The 18,330-nt window shown below is 43.2% G+C and overlaps 1 protein-coding gene across 3 annotated transcripts in view; it reads right to left on the bottom strand.

The window, feature by feature from the left end:
• The window catches only part of KIAA1614 (KIAA1614 ortholog), a 105,463-nt gene that overhangs the window by 76,567 nt on the left and 10,566 nt on the right, over window positions 1-18,330 (bottom strand). For all 3 annotated transcript variants that reach the window (XM_033916083.1, XM_033916084.1, XM_033916082.1), the window contains 2 exons: window positions 10,062-11,105; window positions 4,783-4,846 (listed from right to left, as the gene is read on the bottom strand). In XM_033916083.1, the coding sequence (XP_033771974.1) occupies window positions 4,783-4,846; window positions 10,062-11,088 (1,091 nt within the window). In that variant the 5' untranslated portion in view covers window positions 11,089-11,105. The remainder of the gene's footprint in view (window positions 1-4,782; window positions 4,847-10,061; window positions 11,106-18,330) is intronic.

Raw genomic sequence — 18,330 nt, 5'->3', positions numbered from 1 at the left:
TACAAGAGAAGTCCTGATATGACCGGCTGAGCTTTTCAGCACCAGAGAAGTGCATTAGAGTCTTTTGACACAAGCTGAAGTCTGAAAGAGAGTTCTGAGAAAAGGGGAAGCCTCACTGGGTAAGTGAACATTATTTTATTGAGAGATTTGGTGATTTAAAACTCAGGATAGAAGAGAGTTTGTAGGTTTGTTGATAAAAATCGGTTTAATTCCATTAAACAAAGCATAAATTAGTTAGTACCTTGTTTGCATAGCTTAAATTTAATTATTAGACCCTGTATTGTAGGTATTAGAGACTAACCAGGTCTACCATACATCATATTACCAGCTTTTTCATGCAGACTAGTTTAGCTCAGCTATGGGGCAAGACCCATGGAAGGATGCTCTAAAAAAAAAAAAATCACAGTACAGTATCTCTATTTTTTTTTCAATCAGTTTGTAATGAATTTGATACATGGTTATTTTGTAGGTACTTATTTTCTGTTCTACAGATTTGCAGATTCAGAATCTCAGATTATACCCTGCTGGAAGTCTGTTTAGATGACATTTGGCTCTTCCTACAGAACCAGCAAAGCAGCCTAGAGGAATGAAAAGTAAATTAAAACAAGTAAAAAGAGAAACAGAACTTGAGAACAAATAAATGCTACATGGCCAATCCAGTCTGTCCATCCATATCAACTACTAAAGCTCTACTATACCCAGAGGTGTCAAGGGGCTGAGATTTTTCAGAGAATCTGCCCCACTCCACTCAGCTCCGCCCACAACACGGCTCCATCCCTGGCACACTGATGCCAGTTACCTCTCCTTCCAGCAGCAGCAGTAGACACCTTAATAAGCATCATTTCCTGCTGCTGCCGGTTCAGTCTCATGATAAGAGCTGTGGGAGTGGTCCTGTGGCAACAGGAGAGAACATTTTATGAAGGCATCTCCTGACGCCACTGGTAAGAGGAAGCTGCTCTTCAGGAGTACCTGGTTCCCCAATGGGAGTGTAAGAGATGACTACTGAATGCGAGAGACTTGGCAGTCTGTATATCTTCCTCTCCCTCAGAGATCCTCAGTGTTTGTTCCATGCTATCTTGAACTCAAGACGCTGTCTTTCTCTCCACCACCACCTCATCTGGGAGGCTCTTCCAGCATCCACCACCCTTTCTGTATAGAAATATTTCCTTAGATTATTCCTGAGCCTATCCCCCTTTCACCTTCACTCTTATGACCCCTTGTTCCTGAGCTTCTTTTTTCCTTTGGAGGTATAACATTTCTGACTCACATCTCCCACCTTTCTTCTATATGGGCTTGATTTTAGGACACATAGGCAAATGTCTGTGTCCTCAGTGCATGTACATACCTACTTTATAAAATATACCCCCTACTCCACCAAACTACCCCTGGGAATGCTAACAACCAGTTCAAATACATAATTTCTATACACCTACTCTTTATATACCTCCATAGAAAAATAGAAAATTGACGGCAGAAAAGGGCCTTAGCCCATCAAGTCTGCCCACACCAATGACCCACTCCCTAACGTTTATTCCCCTAGAGATCCCACGTGAATATCCCATTTTCTCTTAAAATCTGACACGTTGTTGGCTTCAATCACCTGCTGAGGTAGCTCGTTCCAATGATCGATTACTCTTTCGGTGAAGAAGTACTTCCTGGTATCACCGTAAAATTTCCCTCCCCTGACTTTCAGCGAGTGCCCTCTTGTAACCGAGGGCCCTGTAAGACAGAAGATAGCATCTTTGACCTCTATACGTCCCGTAATATACTTAAAGGTCTCAATCATGTCTCCCCTTTCTCTCCGTTCTTCCAGCGAGTACATCCGCAGTTTTTTTAGCCTTTCTTCGTACGTGAGTTCCCTGAGCCCCAAGACCATCCTGGTAGCCATTCGCTGAACCGACTCCATTCTCAACACATCTTTCCGGTAGTGCGGTCTCCAGAATTGAACACAATACTCCAGATGAGGTCTCACCATGGATCTGTACAACGGCATTATGACTTCAGGTTTTCTGCTGACAAAACCCCTACGGATGCAGCCCATCATTTGTCTTGCCTTGGACGAAGCCATCTCCACCTGATTGGCAGCCTTCATATCATCACTAATGATCACTCCTAAATCACGTTCTGCCTTGGTCCTGGACAAGGTTTCACCATTTAGTGTGTAAGTTCTGTGTGGATTTTTTTTACCTAGGTGCATCACTTTACATTTTTTAGCATTGAAGCTTAGCTGCCAAGTTGACGACCACTGTTCCAGCTGCCGTAGGTCCTGCGTCATAATGTCAGGCACACTGCTTTTACCTACTATGTTGCATAGTTTGGCGTCATCGGCAAACAGTGATACTTTTCCTCTAAGCCCTTGGGTAATATCTCCTATGAATAAATTGAATAGAATTGGCCCTAAGACGGAGCCCTGTGGTACTCCACTTGTCACTGCTGATGTTTTGGAGGGGGTACCGTTTACCATCACCCTTTGAAGCCTACCGCTTAGCCAATCCCTAACCCATGTAGTGAGTGTATCCCCTAATCCCATAGATTTTAGTTTGTTTAACAGCCTGCGGTGTGGGACGCTGTCAAAAGCTTTGCTGAAGTCCAAATAAATCACATCCAGCGACTCCCCGGCATCCAGATGACTAGTCACCCAGTCAAAGAAGTCAATCAGATTAGATTGGCAGGACCTTCCCCTGGTAAATCCGTGTTGGTGTGGATCACGTAGATTTTCTTCTTCTAGTATTTGGTCGAGTTCCTGTTTGATCAGTGTTTCCATGAGTTTGCACACTATGGATGTGAGACTCACTGGTCTGTAATTTTCTGTTTCTGTTCTGCAGCCCTTTTTGTGGAGTGGAATTACGTTAGCTGTTTTCCAGTCCAGGGGTACTCTTCCCGTGCGCATGGAAAGATTGAAGAGCACGGATAGTGGTTCAGCTAAAATTTCACACAGCTCTCTGAGCACCCTGGGGTGTAGATTGTCTGGTCCCATGGCTTTGTCTACTTTGAGTCTTGAAAGTTCGTAGTAGACGCCACTGGGTGTAAACTCAAAATCTTTGAATAGGTCTTTTTGACTGTCTCTTATCTGTAGTTGCGGACCAGCTCCCGGTGCTTCACAGGTGAATACTGAGCAGAAGTATTCATTTAATAGTTCTGCCTTGGTAGAATCAGATTCCGCGTAGTTTCCATCTGACTGCCTAAGGCGCTCTATCCCATCCTTGTTTCTCTTCCTGTTGCTAATGTACCTGAAGAAAGATTTATCCCCTTTTTTAATGTTTCGTGCTAGATCTTCTTCTGTTCGTAGTTTGGCCTCCCTGACTGCTTTTTTGACAGCTTTCGATCTGACCAGATAGTCTTCCCTTGCCTCCCTCTTCCCAAGATGTTTGTAGGTGATAAATGCTTCTTGTTTCTTTTTGATGAGGTCCGAAATTTCCTTGTTGAACCATTGTGGTCTTTTGTTTCTCCAGCGTTTGCTTACTGTATTAATGTAGCGGTTAGTTGCTTCGTTCAGGATGGATTTCAGATTTGACCACATAGTTTCCGGATTGTCAGTTTCTGCATGGTTTTGCAGCTCTTGATGGACAAAGTCTCTCATGTGGTCAAAGTCTGCGCCCCTAAAGTTGAGGACCCTCGTTGCTGTGTTTGATTTAGAGAAGCCTTTCCTGAGGTTGAGCCATACCATGTTGTGGTCACTGGAGGCCAACGTGTCTCCTACTGATACCTCTGAGACACTGTCTCCATTGGTGAGTACCAGGTCCAGTATTGTCTGTTCCCTTGTGGGCTCTAATACCATTTGTTTGAGTTGTGCACCCTTAATGGAGGTTAATATTCTTCTGCTACCACTCGTAATCGCGGAGAGTGTGTTCCAATCTGCATCTGGCATATTGAAGTCCCCTAACAGTACTGTGTCACCACGCAAAGTGGTGTTCTCTATGTCTTCAATCAATTCCTTGTCTTTTTCTTCCTGTTGTCTTGGGGGACTGTATACCACACCGAGGTAAAGGCATTTTTCATTCCCTCTGACCAGGTTTACCCAAAGTGATTCCCCTGTGTATCTAACCTCTGTGATTCTGGTAGTTTTTATATTATCCTTAGTATATAGTGCTACCCCCCCTCCTAACTTGCCCTCTCTGTCCCGACGAAGTAGATTGTAGCCTGGTATAACCATATCCCACCCATGTGAGTCTGTGAACCAGGTCTCGGATATCGCTACTACGTCAAGGTCAGCATTCCTTATCTCTGTTTCTAGTTCCAGGATTTTGTTGCCCAAGCTGTGTGCGTTAACATACATAGCTCTCCAAACCTGTGAAGAGATGTCTGTCCCTTTTTGTGTGGTTCCTATTTTTTTGTGTATACTATGGGTACTTACCCTAGGCTCAGAAGTGTGGGTGCTACTTGCTTCCCCAGGGTGGATCCTTGTTGTTCTGGAATGTGTGTATGTGCCCTCCCCCAACTTACCAATAGTCACACAATTTTATAACAGCCCTTTTCTGAATGTAAAACTGCCTTTAGATGTGGAAAAAGTTTTATAAAATTACCCTCACTTTGGCTCAGAGAAAAATGCCTAGTAAATAGGGAGCTGGACCTGTAATATTTGTTCCTGGTTCTGTACTTCCAAAAGGAGACAAACCACTGGAGGCCAGAGGGCACTCAGGAGTTGCCCAGAAAAAAAGCCACCAGCCTGCCAGCTGCTCTTTCCAGCAGCTCTGGAGAGTCCTACAGATGTGGGATTCAAACTGCCAGCTCCACTCCCCTGTGCCCATCCGATAAACAAATGTATCAACTGCAAATCTGTACCTGCCCCCTTCAGAATCCTGCAGGGAAATACCAGAGTCTCGGTCTGGGTCATTTAGCAGCAGTCCTGGAAGCCATAAAAAAGAAACTTCAGCAGACTTCAGCACCTGGTTAACATGGAACATTCCAACCTTTTATTATCAGGGTCCACATTTTATATTTTGTAACATTCGGAGGGCCAAAACATGCACCATTGCATTTTGCCATATGCTTTGTCAAATAGTTATAAAACACAACAGTGTGTCCATCCATTCTCTCTCTCTCTCTCTGTCTCATCTACCCACAGCCTTCATCCAGTCTTTTTGTTCTCTCTTGGGTACCCACCCAGGCTTTGCCCAGCCTCTTTCCCCTCACCTGGTTTCAGTTGAAGAACAATGGTCTTCTTGTTTCCCCGGCTTGGCTCTCTGCAAGACTGGCATGCAAGGTGCAGGAAGTTCTGGTTGGTCTCATGGTTTCTGGTTGGTCTCACAAGACTTGAAACCGCGAGACCAATCCAAACTTATGGCAATGTTTGACTCAAAACTGGCAGATATCAGAGTCATGGCGGGGAAGCAGGAATCTTGCCATAGGCACCAGCTCTGTGGACACTAGAGCACCCCCAATATTCTTTCCAGCACTACCCAGACATCAGAGCTGAAATTTTCCCAATGTAGTGCTGCAGGGGAAAGCAGGAATAGGAAGAAAGGCAATGTCTTTGAAGGCACTGCTCCCACCTCCCCCTGCAGCCCAGGCATTCTTTAGCTAGCCAAGAAGCTGCAAAAAAAAAAAAAAAAAAAACAAAAGCTGGACCAGTAGCTTAGGAGACACCACGGATCAAAAATTCATTAGCCAGCTAATAGGCCACAGGAAAAAGCAGAATAGAAGGTTGGTGTGTCCTAAACTACTGGTCCTGCTTTCCCCTGCAGCCTTTTGGCTGGCTAAGGAATATTTGACCAATGGGCTAATAGCAGGGAACAGAGAAGAGCTGCAGTGTAGGTCAGACAGGTTTTCTACCTTAGGTCTACCTATAGAGTGATGAAGTGTTGAGGGAGGCTCTGGGAAAGGAATAAGAAACAAAGAGTAGCACAGGCACTGAGAGCTAGAAGAGTTGGGTTATGAGGGGAAGGAGAGACTGAGGGAAGACACATGGACTATGAAAGGGAGAACAGAGCTGAAGTGAGGACAAGTGGAAATCTAAAAGCATTTCTTTTTAAAGATGCATTTGGCATTTGATTTATTAATTTTTAAACTGTTGTTTTAAATCTTAAATTTTACTGTTACATACCTTCCCATTGTTTTTTTCCTTTGTTTGTTCTACTTTTCTATCATGAATTGTATTTCACTTCCCCTTTTTACCTTTTGTTACGAATATGTTGAACCATTTCTAATATTATGTTATTATTTAAGTTTGATTTGTATTATATGTTTAATCTTTTTTAAAGTTTGTATTGTATTGTTTCCCTCTGAATGTATTTTAAATTGTACATCGCTTTGAATTATGATTAAGCGATTAATCAAAAAATCATTAAACTTGAAACTTGAATCAAAGAGCAGGGGGCTGTGAAAATTGTCTTGAGAAGAAAGAGGATCAGGTTAGAGCAGGGGTAGGCAATTCCGGTCCTTGAGAGCTGGAGCCAGGTTAGGTTTTCAGGATATCCACAATAAATATGCATAAGATATATTTGCATCTCAAAGAGGCAGTGCATGCAAATCCATCTCATACATATTCATTGTGGAGATCCTGAAAACCTGACCTGGCTCTGGCTCTCGAGGGCCGGAATTGCCTACCCCTGGGTTAGAGGAATGGAAGTGGCAGGAGAGGTGAAACTAGGAAGAGAAATATCAAGAACAAGCCAAGAAAAGATAATTTTCAGATTTTGGGTGGCATGGTTCAAATCTATCAGCTGATCCCCACAACTGAGTGAGCCCAAGAATCACTAGCTAGGAAAATATTATATTGCTAATTGAGCTGGGTCAGTTTTTAGTATCTGCTCTTTTCTTCCAACCTTGCAGTAACAGGGATAAATAAGGTATTTCATTAGAAGGATGGGGAAAGGGAACAAAGTTGTAGAAGCAAGGAATTCCATGAACTGGAAATCTCTCTTTTAAAACTTACATTCTCTTGGTGGCTCTGGTATTAAGGATTTGAACGGAAGGGGAATAGAGAGTAGCACTGTTCCAATTCCTCCCCAAAATGAAAAATATTAATCCCCATTATATTCCACAGGAGATAGAAATAGGCACTGGGCTATTTGAGCCTAAAAAAGTAGCACCGCAGCAGCAGTAGTAGGAAGAGGTAGCAGGAGATCATTGACAAAGTTGGAGGGAGGAGGAGAAAGACATACTGTCTTATAAACTGTGTGTTTCTTGGTTTGGCTCCCTGGCGTTCCTCGTGTTTAATTGCTAAATCCTTGTTCTTGGCTCTTAGTAAAACTCTGCAGACATGTCCTGGATTTCAACTCAGCTTCCTGAGGTGGATTGATTTATTTATTTCTTCCATTTGTGCGTCACACATACCTATACAAGCTCTAGGCGACATTACAGAGGAAGGGGTTAGAAGAGGGTAGGGAGGACTATGGAGGGCAGGAAGGAGTGGAGAGGAGAGAAGCATGTTGAATATTTCATAGAAATTCCTAACTTTACAGATAGGAGCATCTAAATGAATTAAAGTAATATGTAAAAAGGAATAGAAGGGAGGAACCTTTAAACAATAGAATTCAGTTAATAAAATAAAAAGAATAGGGGTAAAAACAATGGAATAAAATTTAAAATAATTCATAAACTGGAAGAAAAAAATTGAAAACCAAAATCAAATACGTCTGGCAGAAGTCCAATTTCCTGAAGCAGTTCTGTTGCCTCAGCATATTTTAAATAATCCCAACAGCAAAAGTCTAGACGGGACAGATATCAGCTCGGATAATTGTTCCTTGGCCACTGGAGCAATATCATGTACTGTAGGCAGCCCAAACATAGAATGAGTGCATACTTCTATGTCCTGGGTTACTGGGATATGTTTCCCCCACTCGACATGTAAACTCCGAGGTTTCAAATTGTGATCCTTGCTGGGCTTCCAGAGCTCAGGGTGAGCATGTGACAAAGAATTTCATGTAGACTCTACAGGCAGAGGGGTGTTCATTGGCCTGGAATCTGTGAGTACCGGGGGAAGTGTTGCAGTGCAAAAGGGGATGGGGAAGCAATCCCAGAAAACAGGAATGTGCCTGGGGCCAGGGACAGCAGTGGCATAGTGAGGGTGAGCGGAGCCTAGGGCGAAGGCATCCCTGCCCTGCCACACACCCCTTCCCCATACCTTTTTAATTTCAGTGCGAGCAGCCACCAACTTGCTGCCTGTGGAAATGTCCAGACTACTAATTTGTAATCCGCTTAGAACCGCAAGGTACAAGCGGAATAAAAATCACTAATGTAATGTAATGTAATGTAACTTCCTAGGGGTGGGTCCCGGAAGTGTCATCAGAGAGAGCGCCGAAGCCGACATGGGCAACAAGTTGGTGGCTGTTTGCGCCACAGTTAAAAAATTACGGGGGAAGAGAAGGAGTGCGCGCACGGCAGGGGGAGAATTGGGAAGGGGGGGTGGAGAGAAGGGATGCCGGCACCTAGGTCGGACCACCCCCCCACCTCCCCCCTTACTACACCATTGACAGGGAGTCACAAATTGAAGATGAGTTAAACATACCAAGGAAAGGAAGTCTCATCTGTAGAGTAGAGTGAGAAGTGGGAAGCAGTGAAGGGATGGGTGAGCTAAACCTGCATCAAACAGGAACTAGTTAGGGAAAAAGTGCATTGGAGCTTGTTGGGGAGCATAGGGAAATAGAAGTCTGGGTCAAGGGCAAATGAGAAGCAGAACAGACTAAAGAAGATTTAGCAAGTGGAGCAGGAAGAGTTATTAAACTCCCTGCTCCCAAATATAAAACATCAAATTATGCCAGGGCAAAAGGAGAAAAATTAAAAAGTACAGAGGGAATAAATAGGGAGAGAGAGAAAGAGGGCGAGAAGGAAGAAAAATAAATCAGGGGAAAGTGAAAAAAAAATGAAGGAATAAAGTATGATGTAGATCGGGGTGCCCAACACATCGATCTACCGGTCGATCGCAAAGGCAATGCGAGTCGATCGCGGGGCCCTGCAGTGTTCACCCTAGTGTCTTTTCTAATTTAGGTGAGCGCCCAGCTGTACTCCTCTACTGACACGCTTCCTCCTTACCTTTAAAGCTAATTACAGCAGCCTGCAGAGGATCGCCAGAGCTGTAGTGAACCCAGCAGCACGTTCCCTCTGCCGCGATCCCGCCCTTGACGTCAGAGGAAGTGATACCCCCTAATCATTTTCAAAGCTTGGCTCCTGTTAATCTTGCTATAAGCACCACAGGAATTACCGAGCTTCTGAGGGCCAGAAAAAAAGCACATGGAGAGCCGGATTCTGGCCCCAAGGCCATAGGTTGGACAAGCCTGCTCTAAGGCATCCTTGAGAAGTGGCTGAGGGGCACTAAGACATGGAAAATTGTGACCACTGCAGACTGGTAAGAAAAAAACAACCCAGCATGAGGCAATAGAGATCTGAAGTCTTCAGCAGCAGAAATCCTCCTGCCTTTTATGGAAGAATTATTAACATGTAAAAGAATGTAGGGATAGTCTGGGCATGGCAGTGTTCTATGAGCTAATTCACTGCAAAATATAAAAAGTACCCTTTGTTCACCTCCATCTATCATACTGGTTAAAGGATCACAGATATCAGACAAGCTCAGCACAAAATCTGGAGGTTCTGTCTTTCCATTAGACCTGTAACGACTAGACATCTAATAGAACTTTTTTTAAAATTGGTTATTAGATGATAGCGATTTAAGGTCATATTAACTGGTTTTCTCTCAGTTTTCTAGGAAGGATATTAATTCGACTTGAGCTTGTCACTTGTTAGATGAGATTGTGTAGAAAGCCTTTAGTACAGTGGTTCCCAAACCAGATCCTAGAGGCACCCCAGCCAGTCAGGTTTTTCAGGCTACCCACAATGAATATTCATGAGACAGATTTGCATACAGTGGAGGCAATGTATGCACATCTCTCATGGATATTCATTGTGGATATCCTGAAAACCTGACTGACTGTGGTGCCTCCAGGACCAGGTTTGAGAACCACTGCTTTAGGAGCTGGTTCAGATCATGAAAACCACTTGAACACTGTAAAACTAGTATCAGCCCCTCCTGACTCAGCTTGCATGCACTCACTTATCACACAGAAAGGGAGATGATAACCAATTGAAACTCATGAGCAGTATGCTTGGTAATGCATTGTACTCACCTGGACCAAGGCTGTCCCTGCCCATTTCCTGTAACTCTGCAGCTGGCTCTTGGTAAGAAGCCTGCCCTGAGGTGTTCAACATCTCTTTCAGCAGTGCTCTGTTCCTCTCTACCCGTTCATCTAGGGGTGGAAAACTGGCAATGCTGCCCATACTGTCCCAGCTGTCTGTCCTCCACAGTCCACTGGACAGCTCAGTGCCATACAAAGATTCTTCGTTAGGAACAAACTGCAGATCCTTTGAGGCCCCCATCTCCATATTACACTTTAGAAGGTCTTCTGCAGAAGAAGGCAATTGGAGGTCTTCCCTGGCAAGTGTCTTGCTACTTGGTGGAGTTTTCTCATAGTAGTGGACCCCCCATGATTCACTTGATAAATCCTTGCCTTTTCTCATCTCTGACTGATCTTGCTTTGTGCATGACAGAGCCCAGAAATCTTGTGGAGATATCCAGATCTTGGTTGATCCTTCCTCAGAGTCTGTGCCCTTAGGAGCCTTAGCATGGCTGGCAGAGGGACCTATGATTGTAGTGACCCACTGGTCCGCACCGTCTTCTGCACCGTTCAGCAAGGAGTCAGTCAGATAGGTGCAAATCTGAGCTTGTGGATTCACCACTACATCATCCGAAGGTATGTCCTCTGAGTGGAGACCATGGAGAAGCTTTCCTCGCCTGGCCTTTGGCTTCCTGGGAAAGCCATGGTCCTGTGGGAGAGGTCCTCCTTGATTACATGCCACTCTCTTTTCTTTCAATGCCTTTACCTTGGACTGTAATACAGAGGTATTTGCACAGGATAGCTGTTGCCCATTGTACTCCATGCTAGGCCTGTCTTTTGGGCCTGCTCGCAAAGGGTAAGTTGTTGCCACAGACCTGTCTGCTTTGTTCTGCCTTGGAGAAAGTTTATCCTGACACTGGTCTGTCAGGTTTATATGCTGTGTGCTTTCAGGGGAAAGTTTGGCACTGCATACACTTTCAATACAGGCCTTTCCTCTTCTTAAGGCCTGTCTCCTCTCACTCAGTAAAGGATCATCCATGCTGGCTCCATGAGGCCCTGCACAGGAAAATCACAAAGTAAAACACCAATGAACTTGCTAGAAGGAGTTATTCACCAGTGTCTTAAAAGTCAAAAGATTTAAACAGTGAGCCGTAAAAACAGGCCTGACGAAGTATCTAAGTGTAAACAGCAAATGCTAGGTATCGGTAGTCCCTTACAATCTTCACATACCATATTCTGTACCTTATCCAATTGGGTTAACACTCCAGTCTGGCTGGACAGTATAGCATTTTTGATTGCCTGACTGGGTCCTGGGTTCTTAGCCTGGAAATGCTACTTGAGGCTGCTCCCTCACCCAGAAGGAAAGTTAAAGATTTGTTTCTCTCAGGTGATAACTAATGGAGGTTCAGAGATAGCACAGCTATTCTGTGCTGTTCGGGCCTACCCAAAGGAGAAGCGGCAGGCAGGGCCATATGAAAAGGCTCCAGATCCTGGCTCATACAACAGAAAAAGTTTATTTTTCTCCAAGACAGAGTTGGAAATGTATTTATCCAGTTTTTGGCCCTACAGTGATTTAACTTTGTTTTTCATCTTTTCTAGCCAATTACTGAAAGCGCGAGAGAGAGTTATCATTTATATCTATCTATAAATAAACAGATGGAGATATGTGTTACCAGTATCTGTTAGACTTTATGTTAATTTACTGTTGTGTTTCTGCTCGGGGTGAAAGGTCTGTGCTTTCAGTATTGCTGTACAACACTGAGCAGGCTGTGCCAATTTCCAAACATGAGTTCTATTTCTGAAACAGGACAAAACAAAGCATTGCATTTCCCACAGGCACAGCACTGGAAAAATCCACAGCAGCATTTGACAGCTTTGAAAAAGAGACCCGCCCTCTACTTAGGTTGTCATCACTTCACCATGGAAGACAACAGTGACAGACTGTCAAGCCCAACTAGAGCCTGATCTCCGTTTGTGATACTTCTGTATTGGACTAACATTATTATTTGTGAATAGCTTTTGGAAGTTAACACTGTCTAGGGTCCAGAGAGAAAATAGATGGAGCACTTTAATATACAGTGGGTTAGATTCACTTACCTGCTTTGCGTGCCCGATCCGTGGCTGATCCTGCAGGCCCGACGAATTCCCAAAACAAAAACATTTAAATGAGGGTGATCGGAGGAACTTCCCCCTCTGACCGCACGGATCGCTAGTGTGCGATCCTAACGCATGCGCAGACCATCTGTAGATGGTCTGCGCATGTGTCTAAGACCCGTTTGAGTCCCAACTTTTTTTTTTAACCTTTACTTACTAGCCCAGCAAGCCCGTGGTTTTAACCCACTTTAAACCCGCAGGTTAAAACCACGGGTTCATAGTACGGGGAAGGGCAGGAGAAATTTGGGGTGGCAGGCAGGAGAGATTGTGGGGAGAGCAGGGTGGTGATTCGGGGCGGCAGGTAGGAGAGATTCAGGTCAGGGCAGCGATTTGGGGCGGCAGGCAGGAGAGATTTGGAGCAGAGAAACTGTTGGAGTGCCAGAGAGCAGGGCGGCAATGGAGCTGGAGAATCGGAAAGGACATTTGCGATTGGTCCCCAGCGGTCGCTTCTTGGGTTGCTTGACCAGCCCAGTCGGTTTGCAAGATTTCATTAGTGAATAGGGTCCCTACCTAGTTTGCATGCCGCTCCCCTCATTTGCATGCTCGGATCAGAATCGGATCGGCAGAGCGGTAAGTGAATTGGGCCGGAGTAAAATCTAGCCCAATGTAGTCTGCAGGGACTGCCATTATGTTTGATTCCATTATCATTAGTGACAGGGTTTATTTTCACACATTACTACCTCTAAACATTACTATAGCATGCTTAGATGTACACAATAGGGTGTCTCTGCTTAATAAAATTAGCATCCTGCTTAGCACTCCGACTGAATAGGCCGAGAGGAAGTGAGGACAACCAGAAGATATTGACTGTTCTGTATCCTCACATTTAGCTTTCACATACTGTTTATATTTGTACTAGGATAACGTGTTTCTTTAAATTTGTCTATAATCAGTCTGTTTTTCATATTCAAGAATATGAAAAACAGGCCATAGTGATTATAGACAAATCGGGATATCTAAAAGTTAAATGTGAGAACTCAGAATAGCAAAGGAAGAAAGAAAAGGATCCACGGGTTATCTGGGTCTTATATGACTGATAGAAGGCTGAAAGAGATGTGACCACATCATACCCTTCCTCTATGTTTGATTTTCAAGGTCAAAGAAAACCAAAAAAAACTCTGTGGAGTGACGATGTTCCTAAATGGACTTTATTTGAAAGTATCAAAGTTCCAAAGGTACACTGAAATCATCCACATAAAATAATTTCATCCACATAAAAGCCTTAAAGGACCTAGTCCGCTAGGGATACAGGACCCAACATGGTTCGCGTTTCGACAAAAAGTCTTCTTCAGGGGTCCCTGGGGGTCCTATAAAGGTGAATACTTGGGAAACAATTGTGTGGTGAGCCGAAGTGAGACACTGCTTTTATGTGGATGATTTCAGTGTACCTTTGGAACTTTGACACTTTCAAATAAAGTCCATTTAGGAACATCGTCACTCCACAGAGTTTTTTTGGTTTTCTCTGGATTTTCTTCTTTGTGGATATTTTGGGGTCAATTCCTTTTGTTTTTGGATTTTCAAGGTCCCCAGACAAAATGGGCCAGAATACTTAAAGACCAAGCTAGCCTTTTATACACCATCGAAATCTCCGAGGTGCTCACAAGGAGCATCACTATCTGTACTCTCATGAAAATAAATTGTACGATGTGATGCCCACCAGCGAGCTTTCTCAGGAGTGGCCTCCACGCTCTGGAATTTACTCCCAGAGGGGCTACGTCTATTTCAAGATGCAAGTGAAAGCCTGGCTCTTCTCTAAAGCCTTTAATGCACAGTGTCATTGACTATACCCTCATTCTGCCACACATATTAACTATCGTAAATCAGTTCCTTATACCTTGTTTAACTGTACGAGTATAAACTTGCCTTGACTTTAGCCTCCCATCTGTTTACATTACATTACATTACATTAGTGATTTCTATTCTGCCTGTGCCTTGCGGTTCTAAGCGGATTACAAAATTAGAAGAAATCTGGACATTTCCAGGAAGTTTACATATCAAGTACATATCAAGTTTACATATCAGGTAAGAATAGCAATACATTCAGGTTATAGAAGATTATTACATAACATTGAGGGAAGAAATATTCTGGTTACAGATGGAGGTTGCTTGTTTAGGTTTCTGAATATAATTTTGGGGATATGGTTTGAAGAATTGGCTAGGAGATACTATAGGGGTGGTATTCATGAAGGAGTATGCATGTGCGAGTAGGATAGAGGTTAGAATGATGGGAGGTGTTTTTTGAATAGAAAAGTTTTGATTTCTTATCGGAACACTTTAATGTCTGTTGTTTTGGTCAGCAATTTGGAGACGGTTGGGTCAATTTTCGCTGCCTGTGTCGCCAGAAGGTTGTCGTAAAGTTTCTTGCGTCGAGTACCATTGAGAGGTGGGTATGTGAATAGGCTTTGAGTTTTCCTTATTCTGTGTGTGAGGTTGCGGTATAGGCGGTTGTTTAGGTAACTTGGTGCAGCTCCATGGGTTACTTTAAATAGTAGACAGTAGAATTTGAATTGTGTTCTTGCTTTTATTGGTAGCCAGTGAGAGTCTAATTATGCATTGGTGATGTAGTCAAATTTGCTAAGTGAGTAGATGAGTCTGAGGGCTGTGTTCTGAACGGTCTGTAGTTGTTTTATCATGTTATTTGGGCATGGTAGGTAGAGGCTGTTGCAGTAGTCTACAATACTAAACACAAGGGATTGGACAATGAATCTGTATTGATCTTTGTTAAAGAATTTTCTTAAGTTTCGCATGGTGAAGAAAGCTTTTTGGATGATTTTGTGGATTTGTGTCTGCATTGTGCAGCATCTGTCTAGTTGTATTCCCAGAATTTTGAGGGTACTCTGTATTGGGTACTTGATTGCGTTTACTTCCAGTTCTGTAAAGGATGGTATTTTTTCTTTCTCTAGTAGTAGGAATTTAGTTTTATCCGAGTTTAGCTTCAACTTATGGTTGGTCATCCAGTTTTCTACTGTTACCAGTGTTGTTTTCAGGCGTTCTGTGGAGATGGGGTCTTGGATGTCGAAGGGGAGGAGGATGGTTATGTCGTCCGCGTAGCTGAATGAGGTTATATTTAGGGCATCTAGAGTTGTGCCTAGGGAAGCTATGAAGAGGTTGAATAGTATGGGCGATAGTGGTGATCCTTGTGGATCTATGAGTCGGATATAAGATCATTTGACTTAACTCTGTATGATCTTGTTTTAAGGAAATCTTGAAACCAGTTATGAACTCTACCTGAGATTCCTATGGCGTCTAGTATCTGGAGTAGTATGGGGTGGTCTACTAGGTCGAATGCTGCTGAAAGATCGAGTTACCCCAAAGCATTCTGTACCACCCATCTTGTCCTCATCTAAAATCTAAAATTTGACCCCCCTCTGCTATAGGATAAGCAGTATTACAGAAAAGCATTAGCATCATAGTTATGGTATCTGAATGTTCTGATTTGTGCTTATTGGATGCGTCATAAATATTATTTCTCCCTTTTAGGATATATCTCTCTTATTTGAATTTTAGTGCTGTTAAGTATATTTTTTAGACTGTTTCATGATAGTCCTATTAAGTTTCAGTTTACTGATTTTAACTCTGATCATTGTATTTATGTTTATACAATAAAACCTTGGATTGCAAGTAACTTGGTTTGCAAGTGTTTTGCAAGACAAGCAAAACATTTTATTAAATTTTAACTTGATATACAAGCAATGTCTTGCAATACAAGTACATACAGTATACATTCTTCACATCATCACAACTGAATCGATGGTTCTTCTCTCTCTGACACTGCAAGAGTGTAGTGACTGTTCTAAACGAGTAAAGTCTTGAATTATGAGTACATACAGTATACACGCGTCACATCATCACAAATGAGCTGATGGTTCTTCTCTCTGACGCTATGAGTGTAGCGACTGTTCTAAATGAACAAAGTCTTGCAATACAAGTACATACAGTATACACACATCACAACTGAGCCGATGGTTCTTTTCCCTCTGACACTGCAAGAGTGTAGTGGCTGCTTTAAACAAGCAAAATTTTGCAATACGAGTACATACAGTATACACGCATCACATCATCACAACTGAGCCAATGGTTCTTCTCTCTCTGACACTACGGGAGTGTAGTGACTGTTCTAAATGAGAGGTCTTGCAATACAAGTACATATAGTATTTTGTGTTAAAGTTTTTGGGTTGGATTGTATGGGGAAATTTGCTTTGATATACGAGTGTTTTGGATTACAAGCATGTTTTCAGAATGAATTAAGCTCGTAAACCAGGGTTTTACTGTATTTTATATTAAAGTTTTGGGGCTGTAGAATGAATCGTCTGAGTTTCCATTATTTCCTATGGGGAAATTCGCTTTGATATACAAGTGCTTTGGATTACAAGCATGCTTCTGGAATGAATTATGCTCACAAACCAAGGTTTTACTGTATTTGGTCTTTTTACTACTGTTATGCTGTTAACAAAATTGTAAATTTTATATTAAATTATGCCCAATGTACACTGCCTTGGGAGAATCTCTTCATAAAGGCGGTTAATAAATCTCAATAAATAAAGATTTCCTTGATGATATATTTGGTTGTTCCCACTTCCTCTTGGTCACCTTCACTCAAACGGTGCTGCGTTTATAGTGTGGAGGTTTCTTTCTGGTTTTTCTCGTCACTCCTTTTGACCAGATAATTTCTTACAGATTTTCACAGAACAGTAAAATGCACAGTTCAGCCAGAAAAATGCTGCTATGTTAGTGGACTTATATGTGTATGAAATCAATAAGGATCAATAAGCAGTAAAAGTCACACTATAGTTTTACTGTGACCTCAGTAAAATACTCATATGCACTTTAAAATGGCCCAATCTTCAAGAAAGGTTCGAGGGGAGATCCGGAGAAACTACAGACCGGCGAATCTGACCTCGGTACCTGGAAAGATAGTAGAGGCACTGATAAAGGACCACATCATTGATCACCTTGACGGACACGAGCTGATGAGGACCAGCCAGCACGGCTTCAGCAAAGGAAGATTTTGCTTGACGAACATGCTGCTGTTCTTCGAGGGAGTAAACAGGCAGATAAACAAGGGTGAGCCGGTCGACATTTGTATATCTGGATTTTCAGAAGGCGTTTGACAAGGTCCCACATGAATGACTACTTCGAAAAATTGCGAGCCATGGAATCGAGGGCGAAATCCTCATGTGGATTAAAAACTGGTTGGCGGATAGGAAACAGAGAGTGGGGGGTAAATGGACAATACTCAAACTGGAAAAGCGTCACGAGTGGAGTGCTGCGGGGTTCGGTGCTTGGGCCTGTGCTCATCAACCTATTTATGTTCAAATGATTTTTATTATTTCAACCAGAATGTACAAATAGAAGTTGCATACAAATCCAAAAAAGAACAGTGCAAGTTCATCCCCTCCCCCCATCCCTCCCTTCCCTCCCCTCCCCAAAAGTCCAATGCCACTACTATGGCTGAGAGTGTAAGATAGTCCTAACAATTTAAGAGTCTACTGCGAGCATATGGTGTGAGGTCCTGCCAGAAGCATTCCCAGGTCTGACAGAATCTGCGGCCCGATCCACGATCCAAATCTCCCACTAGTCTCCGCTCCAGCGTCGCATGAACAATCATCAACGCTCTCCATTGAGCGTAGGAAGGGGGTTCTCGGGACAGCCAGTTAGTAAGAATTGCTTTCTTCCCCATCAAAAGCACTCTAGTGACAAAAGCTGACATTCCTTTGGGTTTGGGCGTGGCTATATTATAAAGTCCAAATAAGGCTGTCGGTTGTGGGAGCCAACGCCTCCGCCAGAGCCGCGTGATATAGTGCCCTAATTGTTGCCAGAACTGTTGAATTTTGGGACAATTCCAAAACATATGTCCCAATGATGCATGAGCATGTGCACATTTCGGGCAAGAATTAATTGTAGTAATCCCCATCCGGGCTGCTCGTTCCGGCGGGATATAGAGTCTCAAAACAATTTTTAACTGCATTTCCCAGTGGACAATATTAGGAGACACCTTCAGAATATTTTTCAGCGTCCTCTGTATCTGTTGGGCCGTTAACGTGCAGTGCAAGTCCTCAGCCCATGTTGCCGCTAAGATGTCCAAGTTGGGGCCAGAGTGCCCATCCCGGATCCCCACTATGTGAAA

This window comes from Geotrypetes seraphini, chromosome 12 (genome assembly GCF_902459505.1).
Source record: "Geotrypetes seraphini chromosome 12, aGeoSer1.1, whole genome shotgun sequence".
NCBI lineage: Eukaryota > Metazoa > Chordata > Amphibia > Gymnophiona > Dermophiidae > Geotrypetes > Geotrypetes seraphini.
The sequence above is the reverse complement of the archived record's forward strand: the minus strand, read 5'-3'. Positions and strand labels throughout refer to the sequence as shown.